We start from the raw sequence: 18,123 nt of genomic DNA on the forward strand, positions 1-18,123 counted from the left end.
ATGTCATGGAAGAAGGGACAGCAACCAACGCAGGACCCAAGACTTTGTTAATCAGGCCGACTGAGAGCAACCTGCCAGCAGATTACCCAAATGTAATGACTGCAACAGTGAAACACCAAGAACATCAGCATCAAATTAAAACAGTTACAGAAAAATTACATCCAAACTATCAAGACCCACATGCACCATTCAACCCACTACTGTAAATTTCCTTCCTGGATACTTTTAACTGCCACAGCACATGCTCCTTGTCAGTTGCACACAAAAGCTATGCCTAAATCAATCACCTTGGGTTTACCATCTGACCTCTCAGATACAGGAAATGGCAACTTGGTAACCTACACACTTCAACAATTTGTAAACCCTGTCCATACTGTCATCTTGGTTTTCACAAAATTTCTTAAATACATACTTGCTTCTCTTTCAAGTACTCCAATCGGTCTAAAATTATTCTTCATGCTTTATCCTGAACTGTGATATAGATTTGCTGCACATATTTATGCATTGTTTGTTTAATTGGGCAGATGGGCTGCATAGCTCTCAAATGTCAACATGTTCGCAAAATGTCCAGATTTTTGCCTCATTTTGGGTCAGTCTCTCATAAAATTTGTGATTTTCTAGCAAATCATTGAGGGTTGAAGCCACTAAATAATGACATATATTTGAGTTTCAGACTTTGTGACGTTCAGAAAATGTTTGCCAATGCAGAACCCGTTAATCTAGAATCTTTCTAATTTTGTCACAGCAATATTTAAAATCTTTCCCTGATTTTTGCCCTTTGCCCCCATATTATTTTTGGCTTTATCCACATTTTGGGTGCTTAAAGGCTGAGAGATATGGTGGGTTGGTAGAAGTTTCTTTTCAACCACTACCTGAACCATACGGCAAACGCACCATATATTATACCAAAATAAAGACGCAACTACAGTAAGACATAGAAAGAACATAATTTGCAATTATTACTACATATCATAGATGACACAAATGTATGCTACAAATCTAAATATGTTAAGGCAGTAGCAAAATACATAACACAGAACAGTTAATGAATATTCACAATGACTAAGAGACACTACCAGTAGTAGTTAAAATAAAGTTCACAGTACAGCAACAACAATCAAAATGTACGACAGCGTATTCAATGTAATCACATTAAGGCACTCTGAAAGCACTGAATGAAGCAGAGTTTGAAATTTGCTAGTCATCACTATACAGCACCTCTAAAGCAAGAACAGTTATATTCTCAAAGATGGGATTTCAGTTTTTTTTTTTTTTTTTTAACAGCAATAATTTTAAATATACTCTTTCAAGAAGCACATTAAAGATGGTCACCCAAACTATCCCATCTTATTTCACATCTGAACAGGCAAATTTCTGAGAATATAAAACCTCAAGTGTTATCAAATGCAATGAGTTCCAACTTTCTGATATAGCCATCAAATACAGTAACCATATGCCACAATCCAAAATTCACATCTTCCTAGCTAATAGCACTGAATTTTGTTCTTAACTACCAAACAATATTTAATGCACTGCATGGCACAAAACAAGAAACAAGTAGTCCGCTCAAACACTGTGAAACTTCCACATACAAATCTTAATGCTTCTTGTATATTATGGGATCCTTGTGCCACCAAATGTAAACACATGCTGGTCTGACACCAGTGATAGCCTTCACAGTAAAGAAGATAGCTAAATGGACTAATCCACAACAGGCTCTTTTCAGAAAAAACCTTGAGATAAGACACATATAACAGCACAAAAATCAATAAACTGGCAAAAGGAAATATAACAACTTAATGAATACTACATTTTAGCACTATATTTAACTGTAAAATGAAACAGCGAATAAAAAATCATACTGTAATGTGGTTTACTCTTGCATCACTTGTCAGAAGATGTCCACTGGTAACATCCTTTAAAATTATTTTGCAGTCCTACATTCACTGTATAACCAAAAGTTCTGACAGTGTAGTACTAAAAATCAAGGTGGGAATGCCTCAGGTGAAACCGGTTGCCTCAAAGTGTTGTTTTGCTCAAGCATAGAGCGTCCATCACCTAGACAAGTGACAAAGCAGAATCAAAAAAGCCAGTTTTAGGTCTGGTCCATGTAGTGGGGGATACCTGTGGGGTATGTATTTTGCTGAACTTTTATATTAATTTTGCTTTCTGTGACAGTCTGGTTTAGTACAACTTGTCAAGCAGGTTACAGTTAATATAGTTAAAACCAGCTTACATTCTGATGTTTGAATTTTTTCCGTCATCTGACTGTACTCAAATTCATGGAGCCCGAGTCATTTAAGTCCGAGACACCGGTTCAAAATTGATGCTAATGACAAAAATTACCATAAAGGTTAAAAAAATGAAACTGCCTTAACTTTCAACATGTACTTTGTTAGATACACTTGGGAGCTGGAAAAAATGGTCAGGCAGTTTATAAAGGAACTCCATAGGAGATAATTATCTGATGGCAAGGACACAAGAACTGGATGACAGAAGTTAGGGTTGTTAGGAGTAGCCCAAAATATATATACACACACTACTACTACTACACACACACACACACACATATATATATATATATATATATATATATATATATACACACACAGACATATATATATGTATATATATATATATATATATATATATATATATATATATATATATATATATATATATATATATATACACACACACACATACACATACACACACACACATACATATATATATATCTATATATATATATATATATATATATATATATATATATATATATATATATATACACACACATACACACATTTTATATATATATATATATATATATATATATATATATATATACATACACACACACATACATATATATATATATATATATATATATATATATATATATATATATGTATGACGGGAGTGTCATTTGCTCCCAACATGCTGCACTGAATTGAAAATAATGTAGATTCTTCCATCTGCATCATACAACTCTGCTTCACATTACCTGCTGCACAAGCTGATAAAAATTTTTCATTACGACAAGGCTTTCCTGCAATTAAATGTGTGCAGTCCTTATATTCCTAGAAAAAAAAGGAGAAATGTAGTTAAACTGACTATAGTTCAATATGTGTTACACAGAACAAATGTAGGAAAAAAACATTTATATGAAAAACAAGGCATCTATGTGTGTATTACCTTAAGAAGTGGCACAAATAAATATATTTACTACCTAATCCTTGATATGTACATATATTTGTACAGTTTGCAGGTCACAAACAAAAAGAGGAAAAACAACATATAGAAGAGGTAGAAAACAGAAATGAAAAAAAGGCATTTCTGAAAAGTTACTGTCTAAAATACTACAATATACAACATCTGAAACACTCTGAAGGCTTCTGTCAGTTACATAATATGCAGAAACCATTACGGTTTATGGTTTATGATACAGAAACCATTATGGTTTTTTATACAATTAAGAAAAAGTACAGTTGTGTACACTTACCATAAATGTAGATGTTCGAGTGTATTCACTGTTGCAGTCATCACACTTGGGTTATCTGCCTGCAGATAGCCCTCAGTCGTCCCGAATACCAGAGTCTTAGTATTTCTGCGTCGGATGCTGTTGCTTCTACCATGACGTCAGGTTGTCAGGGGTATAAAACAGGCAGTTGACGCCATTACATCAGTTTTTCTTGCACCAAATGTCAGTAGCCCCCAAATAGGGAGCTAGTATATGGTGGGGAACACCACCAGTAAAAAGTAAATACCAATGCCATTAGGAATAGCCACAGAGAGGACAGGTAGAATGATAAAGAAAACCAGGGGCCTGGAGGGAGGGAAACCAGGACTGCAACAGTGAATACACTCCAACATCTACATTTATGGTAAGTGTACACAACTGTACTATGTTCTTCGTGTTTCACTGTTGCAGTCATCACACTTGGGTTGATTCCCAAAGCTGAGGAAGGGTGGAGGCAGTCAAGAAGGGTTAGGGCTGGCTAGTAGGCCTTGCAAGACTGCTGTAGCAAATCCAGCCCTGGATTTAGAAAAGATAGGTAGGTGGTAATGCTTGGTGAAGGTGTGAACAGATGTACAGGTGGCAGCCTCCAGGATGTCCCTGGTGGGGACTCCTATGAGGAAAGCTGCAGAAGTGGAGGCTGCTCTGGTGGAGTGAGTCCTGACCCCCTTAGGGGGAGGCTTTCCGTGTTGCTTGTAACAGAAATGGATGCAGTGTGCTATCAATTTGGAAACTGTTTGTTTGGAGATGGCTTTGCCCTCTGTCCCTGCAGCAAAGCTAACCAGCACTTGGTCATACTTTCTGAATGATTTAGTTCTGCCTATTTAGAATCTGAGCTGTCTGTGCACATCTAGAGAGAGTGTGCAGGATCCTTTCCCTCTTGTTCTGTGGGTTAGGGAAAAAGGTGGGCAAATGAATGGATTGGTTGAGAGCCACACTGGACACCACTTTGGGCATGAAGGATGGGTTAGTCCTGAGGGAAACCCTGTCAGCATGGAAGATGATGGGCTCCACAGCCATGAGTGCTTGTAGGTCGAAGACCCTTCTGGCTGAAGTGATGGCCAGAAGAAAAGCGATCTTCCAAGTGAGAAATTTTAACTCTGCTGAAGATGTTGGTTCGAAGGGGGGCAGGGTGAGTTTTTCCAACACAAAGTTAAGGTCCCAAGCTGGGGTATGTGCTCTTCTGAGTGGCCTTAAGTTACTAGCCCCTCTTAGAAATTGTTTGATCAGAGGGTGTGAGAAAAGGTGCTGATCAGTGGGGAAATGGGCAGAGATAGCAGAGGCATGAATTTTAATAGAGGAAAAGGAGAGACCACTGTGTAGCAGGTCAGCTAAGTAATGGGGTCTGCAATTGGGGATGCATGAATTTTCCTTCCCTTCAGGAGAGTCGGGGTCTGAGTGAGATGCAACGGTGGCAGAGGGGACAGGCTGCACAGCAGTGGGTACCAGTGCTGGCAAGGCCAGTCTGGAGCAATAAGAATGGTCTTTGGTTTTTCCTCCCTTATTTTGAGCAGTACCCTGGTGATGAGAGGTAGTGGAGGAAAGGTGTAGACTGATAGACTGACCCAGGGGAAGGACAGGGCATCCACTTTCCAAGCCATGCAGTGATGCTCCTTGGTGTAGAACTTGTTGAGCTGATGGTTGGTCTAGGAGGCAAAGAGGTCGACCTTCGGGGTGCCTCATTTCTGAGTTATTAGGATGAAGGTTATTTTGTCTAGCTGCCACTCGTGTGGGTCCAGAAGATTTCTGCTTAAGTGGTCTGGCAGAGAGTTTAGAGAACCTGGCAGGAATTGTGCTAACAGGTGGAGTTGCATGGCAGAGGCTGTGTGCCAAAGCGTCATGGCCAGCCTGCATAGAGGGTAGGAGTGAGTCCCTCCCTGCTTGCTGATATACCACATCACAGTGGTGTTGTTTGTTTTCATCAGGAGAGCCCCTGGGGAGAGAAGGGGCCTGAAAGCTGTCAACGTGTGCTGGACAGCTAACATCTTTTTTTGGTTGATGTGCACATGGATTTGCTGTGGGCTCCATTGGCCCTGTATGCACCTGCCATGCAGGTGTGCACCCCAGGCATAGTCTGATGCATCTGTGGTGAGGGGCTGGGCGGCAGGGGGGGGGTGAGAAAGTTAGTCCCTTGTGGGATCATGCTGCTGCCCACCAAAGAATATCTTTCCTGAGGCAAGGTACCATGGGTGTAAGAGTTTCCAGGGCTAGAGAGTGTTGACACCAAAGGCTTTTTAGGTACCACTGAAGTTTCCTCATATGCAGTCTGATATACTGAATGAGTAAAATGCAAGATGCCATGAACCACAGAGCTTGCAGGATTTTCCTTGCAGATAATTGAGGTCTGGTGGCTAGTTGAGAGAAGTAGGCTGTCAGGTAAGTTTGCTTTTCTGGTGTAAGGAATGTCATCTGGGTTGCTGTGTCCAGGCTTGCTCCCAGGAATATAATCCTTTGGGTGGGTACTAGCTTGGATTTCTTTTCATTGATAGTGTACCCTAGGGAGGTCAGTAGGGACTTTACAAAGGCCAGGTGCTTGAGCAGCTTTTCCTGACTGTCTGCCTGAATTAGACAGTCATCTAAGCATGGGTAAATTTGGATATTCCTTTGTCTGCAAAAGGCAATGGCCGGAGCCAGACATTTTGTGAAAACTCTGGGAGCAGTAGATAAGCCAAAGGGAAGTGCAGAGAACTGAAAGTACAGAGATCCTGCCCTGAAATGTAGGTATTTCTTGCATGATTCCCTGATATGAATGTGGAGGTAGGCCTCTTAGGTCTAGGATGGCTAGCCAAGCATCCTTGGAGAGCATGGGTAGCAGATGCTGGAGGGTGAGCATTTTGAATTTTGGTATCACCAGGAAGGTGTTTAGAATGGAAAAATCGAGGATGGGGTGCCAGGTGCCCTCTTTTCTGGATACCAGAAAAAGTCTGGAGTAGAAACCTTAGCCCTTCTGTTCTGCAGGAACATGCTCTATTGCCCTCATAGAGAGCAGGGAAAGGACTTGCTTTTGCTCCCCTGCCCACTAGTTTGGAGGTAGATCTGGGAACCCTTTTGGGGTTGGAAGAGTGTGGAATGAAAATTTGTATCCCTGGGACACTATGTTGAGGACCCAGCGGTCGTTGGTGATGGTGGCCTAGGTGCTTATGTGAAAGGACAGTTTTCCTCCTAGGTGTAAGTGAAGTTGGGCAGAGGGAGGGTGTGGGGGAGGAGAGTCATTGTGAGTTCTTACCATGAGGGGGTGGCTTAGTGGAGGAATTCCACTGCTTTGATCTCTGCATTCCCTGTGACTGCTATCGGGGGGGGGGGGGGTCTGCTTCCACAGGATCTGGGCTGAACTGACCTGGTGTGAGCAGGAAAGGACCAGTGCTTGGATGGCTGGACCTGTAGGAAATAATTAACTGTCTGCATAGATTTAGCTTTTTCTTCCATCTTTTTTGAGACCTCCTCTGCCTTAGTGCCAAATAAGTTGTCTTTATGCATGGGTGCATCCAACAATTTAGATTGAATATGGTCTGGCAAGGGCTGTTCCTTTAGCCATGCATGTCTTCTAAGGACAGAACCAGTGACTGCTGCCCTGCAAGAAGCTTCTAGGGCGTCAAAACCACAGTGCAAGGTGTGCTTAGTTACTTGACTTGCAGGATGCATTAACTCTTGTAATTCTTTATATTCTGCACAAGCAGGAGAGGAAGACACTTTTGTTTGAGGAGTTCCATGGTATGTTGCTGACATTTTAGCATATGTAACTGACAATTTAGTGCTCTGATAGCAACAGTAGCAGAGGTGTATACTTTTTTACTCAGTCTGTCTAGTGCTCGGAAATCCCTATCTGAGGGAGTAGTTTTCTTAGCAGAGGTTGCTTTAATTCCTTTAGGCCCTTGAGAAATTACCTCGGGGTCAACAGTAGGATTTTTGAAAATAAATTTGTGCGAGTCAGGAACTCTAATACCGGTCAGGTTTTCTGGGGGCAGGAGGGAGGGTGTCAGGAGTCAAACTGGATTCCAGGAAAACATCATCCACAACATCCAAGACTGGGGGAATGGTCAGGGGTCTGTGCTATGGAAAATATAAGAATTCACGGAGTCTCTTTTTAGACTGATGGTAGTCCTGACATTCCCACTGGAAATGCTCCCTTACTGTATGAAGGGTTTCCCCAAAGGAAAAGTCCTCGGAGGGAGAGGCTGAATGAATGTAATCCTCTGCATCAGAATCCTCATAAGCAGAGAGGGGTTGCATGTCTTCATATTCCGATGCATCAGAGTCCTCAAACTCCTGTTCAGACAAAACTACTGGGGACATATCTCTTTTTCTTTTGGAAGGGGTAGCTTGGCTTCCCCTGATCAGCACGATAAGGTCTTCTGCCATTTTAGGCATTTGAGACTGACGCAAGGAAGCAGGTGCCTGAGATTGGATCATCAGTTTATTGGGTGCGGTTCGTACACTGGGCCTTTGAAACTCAGCAGTTTTTGAAAGAACGGTAGATGCGAAAGAAGTCGTCAGTTTGTGTCGAGAATCGGTAGTGTGATGTACTTCCTCAAAAGCCAGTGCCTGCTCAGCAGCTCCGGACCCATCCAAGGGAGAGACAACCACAGGATCCTTAGTCGACGAAGAGTTTTGCGGCGGTCTCGGTAGCAGCCTGTGATTCCCCAGAAGCAGACATCAGGAGCTGCGAAAGCACTTCAATGAGGACCGGAGAACTGACTACTAGCTTAACGAAGCGTCATTGGTAGGTTTGGACCTGTGCTGTCTGTCTCTGTCTTTATCCTTACGTTTTTTCAGAAGATCTGATGTCGGATGGCTTACTGAAGCCATATCAGAATTCGAGGACTGTAAGCGAAAATATCAAGCTACAATAAGGGCCCGACGACGTATAGTTCTGGCGTTGAACAAAGCACAAAAGCGACAGCGGGGGACGTCGTGGTCTGGGCCTAAGCAAGTGATGCAGTAAGAATGCAAGTCTTGTTGTGGTATTTGCTTTCCACAAGTGAGACAATTGTTAACTTTTTCTGATATCATGTAGTGCAAGAAAAAAGGATCCCCAATGGTGTACTTAGGTTTAGAAGACTTCAGCTTCAATTCGGAAGAAGAAACTGAGGTAGGGGCACACTGGCACTCGTGCGAACTGCTTCTGCTTCGGGCTCCTTGGCAAGAAAGACTGATGCAATGGCGCCTTACTTTACACTACTGATGACCTGACGTCAGTCCTGAAGTAACAGCAGCCGACGCAGAAATACTAAACCTCTGATATTCGGGCCAGACGAGGGCTACCCTGGCAGGGATAACCCAAATGTGATGACTGCAACAGTAAAACACGAAGAACATCTGCAGCGGTGAAAGAGAATCACCCTGAAATATCATCCTTTGAATTTTTATCCCTGGAATAATCATCTGCTCTTTGTCATGGTTTAATTGCAAAGTGGTTTTACACTGTTTCATGGTCACTGCAATGTAACTGAACAATGTAGTGTGCATCTTTTACATCTATAAACATTTCTTTATCCATGAACACGGGATGCTATCAAATGCTACGCTTTCCTGTAATTTATCCATGCCATACATAGATTCTTCCCTTTTCAACAATTTTTCCCCTTTATACAATTCTCTAGTATGGCTTTATTTAGCAACAAATCAATACTTTATTCCACATAATTTTAATTTTGTTACCTATCTGCCCTAGTACCATAATTGAGTTTTTTTCCAAAATGGCTATAAACTCTGCATCAGTTCTAGCAATTATAGCTTGTAAATCGGTGAAAAGCAAGTTACTAGTTTATAGCTTTTAGGATAGCTGTGAGTTCACTCTTAATCAGGAGTATTGTTTTTCCTGTTATTAATCAGGTTGATGTCTTTTCAGGATCGGCATATAAATAATTCTTAACTCAGGGCTAAATCTTTGTAAAAAGATGTTAATACTTTTACCCAAAAGTTAGGTACTGCATCAGGTCCTGGGGTTTTCCAATAAGGAGCTTTTCTGAATTTTTTCAATTTTTCTGGTCATTACTTCATCCTATTTCTTATCTTCTACATTACAACTCCTTACTGTTTCTTTTAATTTTTCTACCTCTTGAGAATCTTTATGTTCCACAGGGTCTTTTTAAATATTTCTACAAAATGTGTACTACTGTTTTGTGGTGTTGGCATTCCTTTTGTTTTGTTTCTCAATTCTCCATAAATTGTTTTGGGTCATCAATGAATTTCTTACTGTGTACTTTTCCTTTACATTTATCTGCATACTTTCCTTTTTTTCTGCCTGTGCTGATATTTTTAGTTTATTTGCAATACTGCATGGTAGATCCTGATCCATTTTTATCATGTCTTTCTTTCTAAGTATTCCCTTTTCTACATTCTTCTAATAGTGATACTTCTCTTCTTAACTGATTTACAGTTCTCTATTTGGTGCTTAAATCAAGCAGCTCTTTACTTAGATCATTTTCTTCTAGACTGAGAACTTTCTTTCTCCATTTCCAGCGGGTATTCTACAGAAAGTTCCAGAACATCTTCCTGTGGCATATCCTCTTCTGATGCACCCTGCTTTAGCTGCTGCTCCTTCATATGAAAGCTCATTGGCCCATCACCCAGCAACATTGTTTGTGACAAAGTTGCCACAGTTTCCTGCTCTTTCCCTTGCTGTGCAACTTCAGCTTACCTTTTATACCAGTATCCAGACGCCTCCTGTTCCATTTTTTTCTTCTTAATCTTGAGGCTCACTAAATCCTTCACTTCGCAGATTCAATAACTTCTGTTTTTATTTGTTTAACTTCTTCCTTACTAATCCTCTTTTCTACTTTCCCTTTGTTTTATTATTTTTCTGTACTGGTAAATTGTTCAAAACTGGGTGCCTTTGCCTGCATTTATCTTAAAACATCTTTGCTGCTGCTTTTATATATTGATTAGTTTTGCTTTCTCTTTACCATATACATTGTACCACACACGATTTATTTTTCTTTCCTATGTCTATACTTCTTCAAATACCTCCCACTTCACTTGTTTCTTCTTAATCTGGGGACTCACTGTTCCATCATGCAGCGACATAGTCAGTGCTGGATTTTCCTCACTACATCCTTCACTTCTCAGATAATCCATGAACTCAGTTTCAGTTTGCTTAACTTCTACCTTATTAATCCTCTTTACTACATTTGCCCTTCATTTTCTTTTTTTTTTTTTTGCATTGTGAAATTTTTCATATCTGGATGCCTTTGCCTGCTGTATTTCTCTTCAAATATCTTTGGAGCTGTTTTTCTCGTACTGACCAGTTTGGCTTTCTACTTTGCAAAATATTGCACCTCATCACATCTTTCTATTTCCTATGTCCATGTCTCTTTTTTATACTTTACAAAACTCGCTGGGTTTTGTTCTTTATATTTTCACTCTTCTTCTGTTGCTTCTCTTTCCAGGCAACCCAAAGTTTCTTTGTCTGTGCAATGTTTTTCATGGATCTCTTGTACGAATGAACACAAATTTTTATTTGAAGCTTTCGGCAGTTTTTTATTTTGTTCAAGTAATTTTCTTTTCACTTATTTTTCTCAATCATTATGAATATCTTCCATCTGCAAATTCTAGGTTTCTTGAATAATAGTAACAATACATAATTTCTTCTTTATCCAAAACAGTACACACCGTCATCTTTATGGCTGTTTTTTTGGTGCGTCTTTGGGGATTACTACTTCCTTCTACAATGGGGGTAGACATCAACCCCTTAGCCCAACCAAACCCCACTGAAGGAATGTTTCTGTGTCTTGAGGATTCTCCACTGCCATTTTTTTCAGTTCTGGCACCAGTACATATACCAGGAATGGGCACATTTTTATCCTGGGACCTATGCACATAGCCATCTTTTATATGTTTTACTTCTCTCTCTCTCCATGAAATATGCTGTATAACATACTGTCTATATATCAGTGTTGCCGTGGTGAGATCTCATGAAAAGAGGGTATACCATATGAGGGCACTCACCAAGAGTTGAGGATGAATTACTATGCTCCTTTTCTTCCTGATTTAATCATCTCTCCATTCTGACATCTCTTTGTGTATCTGTGCTACAAATGAACACTGCTCTATTTCCTATGTGGATTTTCTTTGATATACTGATATTCCACAATGAAGAATAATAGTACAGGTTACATTCTTCCTTAGCAGAAAAAAATTCTGCAGAAGAGGTGACCACAGTATGTACAGAATTTAAGCTTTTAATTTATAAGTTCTTCGGAAGAGGCATTAAACAACGGCCTCAACTTCCTGATTTAGTAATAATTCAGTTGGGTGCAAGAAATCTCACTGCATTTACTAAAAGAAATATGGAAATTTTCCTGAAAATATCCTGCCCAAATTTCCCCTAGTTACTATGAATGCCATCTCTAATCTCCTCTGAAAATAAGCCATGCCTAAAAGGACTAGGCCAGTTTACAAAAGTACATGGTTAAATAAATATTAAGACCAGTCTGATACAAATGATCAAACTAGTACAGACCTTAACATCAAGAGCAACATTTGTACCCTGACAAACCTACAACAGCAGTGCAATGTTGAATTCAACAGCTGCATTTCCATGCATTAGGGTCAAGACATGGCTTAAGAGTTGAGAGAGCTGCATAAAACACTCATATGCTTCAAATCCTTCAGAGTATTTAACTAAAGCAAACTCCGCGTCCTTGTTTAAATTACAGATACATTCTGAGATGTTTTGACTTGCAGCAAGAGAATGTTTCTGCTTTTATCAATTATGGAACAACATGCATATTCAAACTGGTCGACAGAAAAAGAAGTTATGTACTCACCATAGCGTTCCATGTTTGTAGTCCATCTCTCCCTTCATTCCTACATATGGGTTCGGAGCCGACTCGGCCAATTACAAAGCTCGAAGTCTCTCAGTTGGCTCATGGCAAGGTAGGTATCCCATAATGCACTAGTAAGAATCTCCAGATCTTGTCTGCTGCTGTCTAAAAAAGTGATAGAAGGTATTTCTACAAGGAACAACAAAGATGAAAGGTCTCCACCCTACAGAAGATAGATACTATCGCGTCTCCAGATCCTCAACGGATACATGGATGGGGGTAGGTGAGTGGGTTCGTAAGAATGAAGGGCGAGATGGACTGCAAACACGGAACATTATGGTGAGTACATAACTTCTTTATGTTCTGTAGTCTTACCTCGCCTTCATTCTTACATATGAGACAGCGTCCCTAGCACCTTTTTCTCGGGTGGCTCATGGGAATATACTCCTAAGAACCGTGGAACTAAAGGAGGCTCTACTCCTTGAGGCCAAATCCAATTTGTAATGAGTAATAAAGGTATGGGGGGTAGCCCAAGTTGCTGCTGCACATATACTGTCAATCGGGACTCTGGATTGAAAGGCACCAGATGTGGATACAGATCTGGTAGGATGAGCCTTAATTTTAAACGGGAGTTCTTTGCCATTAGAAAAGTAAATAAACAATATACAATTTGAAATCCAATTTGATAATGTTATCTTATAGACCGGCATACCGTTTCTTGTCTCAGAAAAAGATACAAACAATTGGTCTGATCTCCTAAGCTCCTTGGTTCTATGTACATAGAACCTTAACTGTCTGTGAACATCAAGTTGATGAAACTTATATTCCACTCTGTTTGAATGATTAGGAAAAAAGACTGGCAGTTCAATAGTTTGATTCATATTAGATTGACAGCAAACCTTGGGGATAAAGGACGGATTTGTATGAAGGGAAACTCTGTCTCTATGAAAAATCAAGTAAGGAGGTTTGGCTGACGGTGCTTGTAACTCTGACACTCTTCTGGTGGATGTAATGGCTACTAGAAAAATGGTCTTCCATGAAAGGAACTTTGAACCCGCACATACTTGTGAATTAAAGGGTGGGGAAGTAAGTTTGGACAGAACAAAATTTAGCACCCAGGGAGATACAGGTTCATGAAAGGGAGGTCTCAGCAAGGTAGTGCCTTTTAAAAATGATTTACAGAATCTGTGAGCCATAAGATTAGGTTCATGTTGTCCCAAATGAAAATTGGAGATTGCTGCCAACTGAACTTTGATTGTAGAAGCAGCTGATCCCTGATGAAAAAGTTTGGTTAGGAATTCTAAAACCAAGGGAATGGAGGCTGTGTAAGGATCTAAGTTTTTTTCTCGTGCCCAGATAGAAAATCTTTTCCATTTGCTAGCGTATAATTTTCTCGTGGAAGGCTTGTGGGAAGACATGAGGAAATGTGTAACTGCAGGGGAGGAAATCATGAAGCCTGGCTAGGGATGGAAGTAGAGCAGCCACACTGTCAAATTGAGGGTGTGAAGACAGGGGTGGAAGGTGCCTGACATGCATGTCAGAAGGTCTGGTACGGGGTCCAGAGTCCATGGATCATCCAGAAGGTGAGGCCCGAGAAAAGGGAGTAGGTTGGTCCCAGGGATTACTCCTGTGTCACTATTAGACAGAGGCACAGTAAACTAAACCTTAAAAAGGGCACAGTATACTCAAATCAAGGGGTGGCTTAAGCCATACAGAATCGGGCTAGGCTTATAATTGCCCCAGGGCAGATAGCCTAGTATGAACCTATGAACCTAAATCTGATGAGGCCAGCAAGAAGTGATAAGGATCATTCTGCTTCCCAATGTCTTTGCTTTCTGGATCACTTTCGATATTTGCGGAAAGGGAGGGAATGTATAAAGAAGTCCCAAGGGCCAATTGTGAACAAGTGCGTCTCTCGGTGTCTCCCCCCAGGGGGGGTAAGGGAGAAGTAGCTGCTGCATTTGGCACTGAATGGGCTGGCAAACAGATCGCAGCACGGTTGTCCCCATTTGTGGAAAATCTGTTCCGCGACTTTCTGACTCAGAGACCACTTGTAAGGTATCAAGATTGCCCTGCTGAGCTTGTCGGCTATCACATTGGTTGTCCCCGGGATATACACTGCAACTAGAAAGCGTTGGGAAGATATTGCCCATTTCCAAACACGAAGAGCCTCTCGACATAGGGGGTATGATCTGGTTTCTCCTTGTTTGTTTATATACCATATCACTGACATTGTCTGATTGGATTGCTACTGCCCCTAGAGGAAGAAAGTCGTGAAGTGCTTGCAACACTAGTAGCACTGCTCTCATCTCTAGGACACTGATATGCAAGTGAGCCTCATGTTCTTGCCATGTGCCTTGGACTGTCCTGCCTAGATAATGCCCCCCCCCCCCATCTGGGAAGCATCCGTGGTCACAGTAGCAACGGGTTGGCAAGGAATAAATGGTGTCCCTATCGTTAATTGATTGGACTGAATCCAAATCCACCAACGAAGGTCCTTTTTGCAAGATTCCGTTATCAAACTAGGATGAGACAGAGGCAGTTGTTGAAGAGATCACTGGGAAAAGAATAGCCATTAAAGGATTCTCATATGTAGTCTGGCTAGTGGAACTAGAGTTATAGTAGTGGCCATGGTTCCTAGAAGTTTGAGCACTGTCTTTGCTTTGATTTTGTGTTGGGGAAGTAGACTGTATATCTGTTGTCTTAGATTTTGTATTCTGTTTGCAGGAAGGCGAGCCATCATGGCAACTGTGTCTATTTCTGCGCTTATAAAATCACATACTGAGAGGGCGACAAGGCAGACTTTTTCCAATTTATAGTAATCCCTAGCTTAGTGCAGGCTTGGATGGTTGAATCCCTGGCTTGTAGAAGTAGGTGCCTGGTGGTGGCAGTCAGGAGCCAGTCATCCAGGTACGGAAACACTTGGAATCCAAGACGTCTCAAGTGAGCCATTACTACTGCCATGCATTTGGTGAACACCCTGGGGGCTGTGGTGAAACCAAAGGGCAGAGCACGAAAGTGGTAATGACTGGCTCCCAGCCGGAAGCGTAAATGACTCCTTGATGCTCTGTCCATTTTTATGTGGTAGTACAAATCTTGGAGGTCTATGGAGCACATCCAATTGTCTTTCCCTAACAGAGGGAGTTATAGACTGCAGTGCTACCATTCAGAACTTGGACTTCTTCACTGATTCGTTTAAGTTGCTGAGATCCAAAATGGGCCTCCAGTCCCCTGCTCGTTTTGGCACTAAAAAGAATCTGGAGTAAGTTCCAAATCCTATCTGGTCTGCGGGGACGGTTTGGATGACTCTCTTTTGAAGCAACATTTGGACTTCTATAGTTGCTTGATCCCTGTGACTGGGTGGAACATCTGGGATTTTCTTGGTGAGATGAGGTGAGAAACAAAAGAGTATGGAGTATACTCTAGAAATTATTCTTTGTACCCACTTGTCTTGGGCAATGTTGTGCCAGGCTTCTAGATATAAAGATAAGGGACCCCAGACTGGCTCCAGAGAAGCGCAATAGGGCCCCACTTCAGGAGCGCTGATAGGGACGTTCATGAAAGGAATCGCGGCCACCTTGATTTTGCTGACCCCTCTGTCTCTAGGGCGACGTCTACCATTACTTCCTCCTCCTCTGCCTCTGAAGGAGGAATCACTTTGTACGTCTGGGAAAAATCTCTGAGATTTCTTGAGCCACATTTTCCCGCCTCTGTGACCTTTAGGGTATGGTCTAGAAGGGACGGAAAAACGTACTCCCATGGCCGAGAAAGTTTTCCCTCCCTGCTCGCACCTGGTGAGTGTATCTTTTACCTTTGGTCCAAATAGAGAGGAATTGTCAAAGGGAGCATTGGTAAATGTAGATTTGAAGGGCTCTGTAAAGTTACATAAACACATCCAGGAGTGTCTCCTAAGGGAAAGTCCTGAACCCGCTGCCCTGCTCGCTCCATCTGCTGCATAAGATATCAGCCTCATGGAGGAGTTAATAATGAAGTTTAAGGTAGACAACTGAGCAGTAACCTTCTCAGGGACTCCTTCAGCTAAGGTACCTTGGAGAGCATCTCCTACATCCTTTAGGAGATCACTTTGAAGCCGAGTAAAACGGGTGAGGTAATTCAACGATCTGAGTGTAAACGCTGCTGAAGAGAAGATATGCTTCCCGTATCTATGGAACGTTCGAGACTCGTTTGGTGGATGGACAGATGAGGAAGTTTCCGCTAGTTCCCTCTTCGTGGCCGCTGCCACCACCATGGCATCTACAAGCATACCTTTAGTCAAAAACTCTTTTTCTTTGGGGGCTGAAAGAAATTTGTTGGGCCTTCTGGGGACTGATTCTATTGCATCAGGAGTTTCTCACACCTTTCAATTGACTAAATCTAAGAGATCATCGAAAGGTGGAGACACCCAAGAGGCTGAAGGTTGAGACCCGAAAGCCTTCAGGTACACTGTCTCCTCATCAGAAGGGGTGACAGTGAGGCAGCTGCCTCTCTGTTTCAGGATCTCTAGGATAAATGCGAAGAATATATCAGAAGATGACGTAGGGGACCCTTCTTACTCCTCAGGGTCAGTGTCAGAGGTGATGGACTCATAAGGGGAGTCTACATGTTTCCTCTTGCAAGTTCTCTTCCAAGGACGCTCCTCAGAAGGGTTTTCTGGGGAGGTCTCGGAAGACTGGGGGCCACCCAATGGGGGCTCCTGAGGCTGCGGGTCTCTGATGTCAAGCGAGAGAGAGAGATGGTGCTGAGACAGAGGTCAGAGCTTGAGGGGGAAAAGCATTGGTACCCTTGTGTGGAGCTGAAGACCTAGACAGCACGCTCCTCATCATCTCGAAAGCAGATCTCTCTGGATCCGAGGACACCCCCAATTCCAAGGAAGCGGAAATAGCCCTCGGCTCCAAAGCGATCGGCTCCGAGATAGATGTAGGATCCAAGCTCAACCTAGCCAACACACCGAGAGGTAGGCTCGGAACAGAGGAAGTTCAGGTCCAAGCATCCCTGTCAGGGCCGACTGGTGAGCTTCGGCTCCTAGACACAAAGGATGGCACCGAAGGTGTCGGAGCGGAACTCGACTCCGAGGCAGACAAGAGAGGTCCTGGAACTGATGGTTCCACAATAAGTGGCAGCGACAGCTCTGGTTTTGAAGGACCAACATGGCTCGGAGGAGGAACAGAAATGGGGAGTATGGCCTTAGACAGCTCCAGAACCGATTGGGTCGGAGCCGGCAACAAATTAGCTAGCGCCGATGACTTCAAGAGTCTAAGCACTATTCTCCCTACAGCCTTTTCAGAAAGACTCTTAGGAGGATCTGGAAGACAATGTAGGTGATCTAGATCTCTGCAAAATTGGAGGTCTGAGAGTCGGGGAGACCGGTAATAATTCTCTAGACCGGCTCTGAGGTTAATGTTCAGTAGTCGCCTCCGAAAAACTTGGGGCCGATACTGGAGTGTCGATGTCAATAACCTCGACCGGTTCCGAGGACAGTGGAACCGAAGAGGTAGAAGGTTTGTCCAAATTTAAAATTTTTTGTGGAGGTCCAGATAAAATAGTCAGTGTGGGAGACTGACTCTTGGCCGACTTGACTTTCTCTTTTTTAGAAGGAGGAGACCTGGAAGAAGAACTGGCTAAATTGTCCTCAAAGGAAGGCTTAAGGAGACCTTTCAGGATCAATTTGTTCTTCTTTTCCTGGAGAACCCGAGAACTGAAGGAGTGACAAAAAGAAAGTACAGTTTTGTACCTACCATAAATGTAGATGTTTGAGTGCTAATACAGCTGCAGTCATAACAGATGGGTTTTCCTGCCGTCAGGCGGGTCCTCGGTCGGCCGAATTCCAAAGTCTAGGTC

The 18,123-nt window shown here is 42.2% G+C and overlaps 1 protein-coding gene across 1 annotated transcript in view; it reads right to left on the minus strand.

Annotated features, from left to right (window-relative positions):
• The window catches only part of SLF1 (SMC5-SMC6 complex localization factor 1), a 1,376,372-nt gene that overhangs the window by 1,120,662 nt on the left and 237,587 nt on the right, over positions 1-18,123 (minus strand). The window contains exon 3 of the mRNA XM_044064135.1: positions 3,008-3,083. Within this exon, the coding sequence (XP_043920070.1) occupies positions 3,008-3,083 (76 nt within the window). The remainder of the gene's footprint in view (positions 1-3,007; positions 3,084-18,123) is intronic.

Source organism: Protopterus annectens, chromosome 2.part2 (assembly GCF_019279795.1).
Source record: "Protopterus annectens isolate FY-2018-M chromosome 2.part2, PAN1.0, whole genome shotgun sequence".
Classification (NCBI taxonomy): Eukaryota; Metazoa; Chordata; order Ceratodontiformes; family Protopteridae; genus Protopterus; species Protopterus annectens.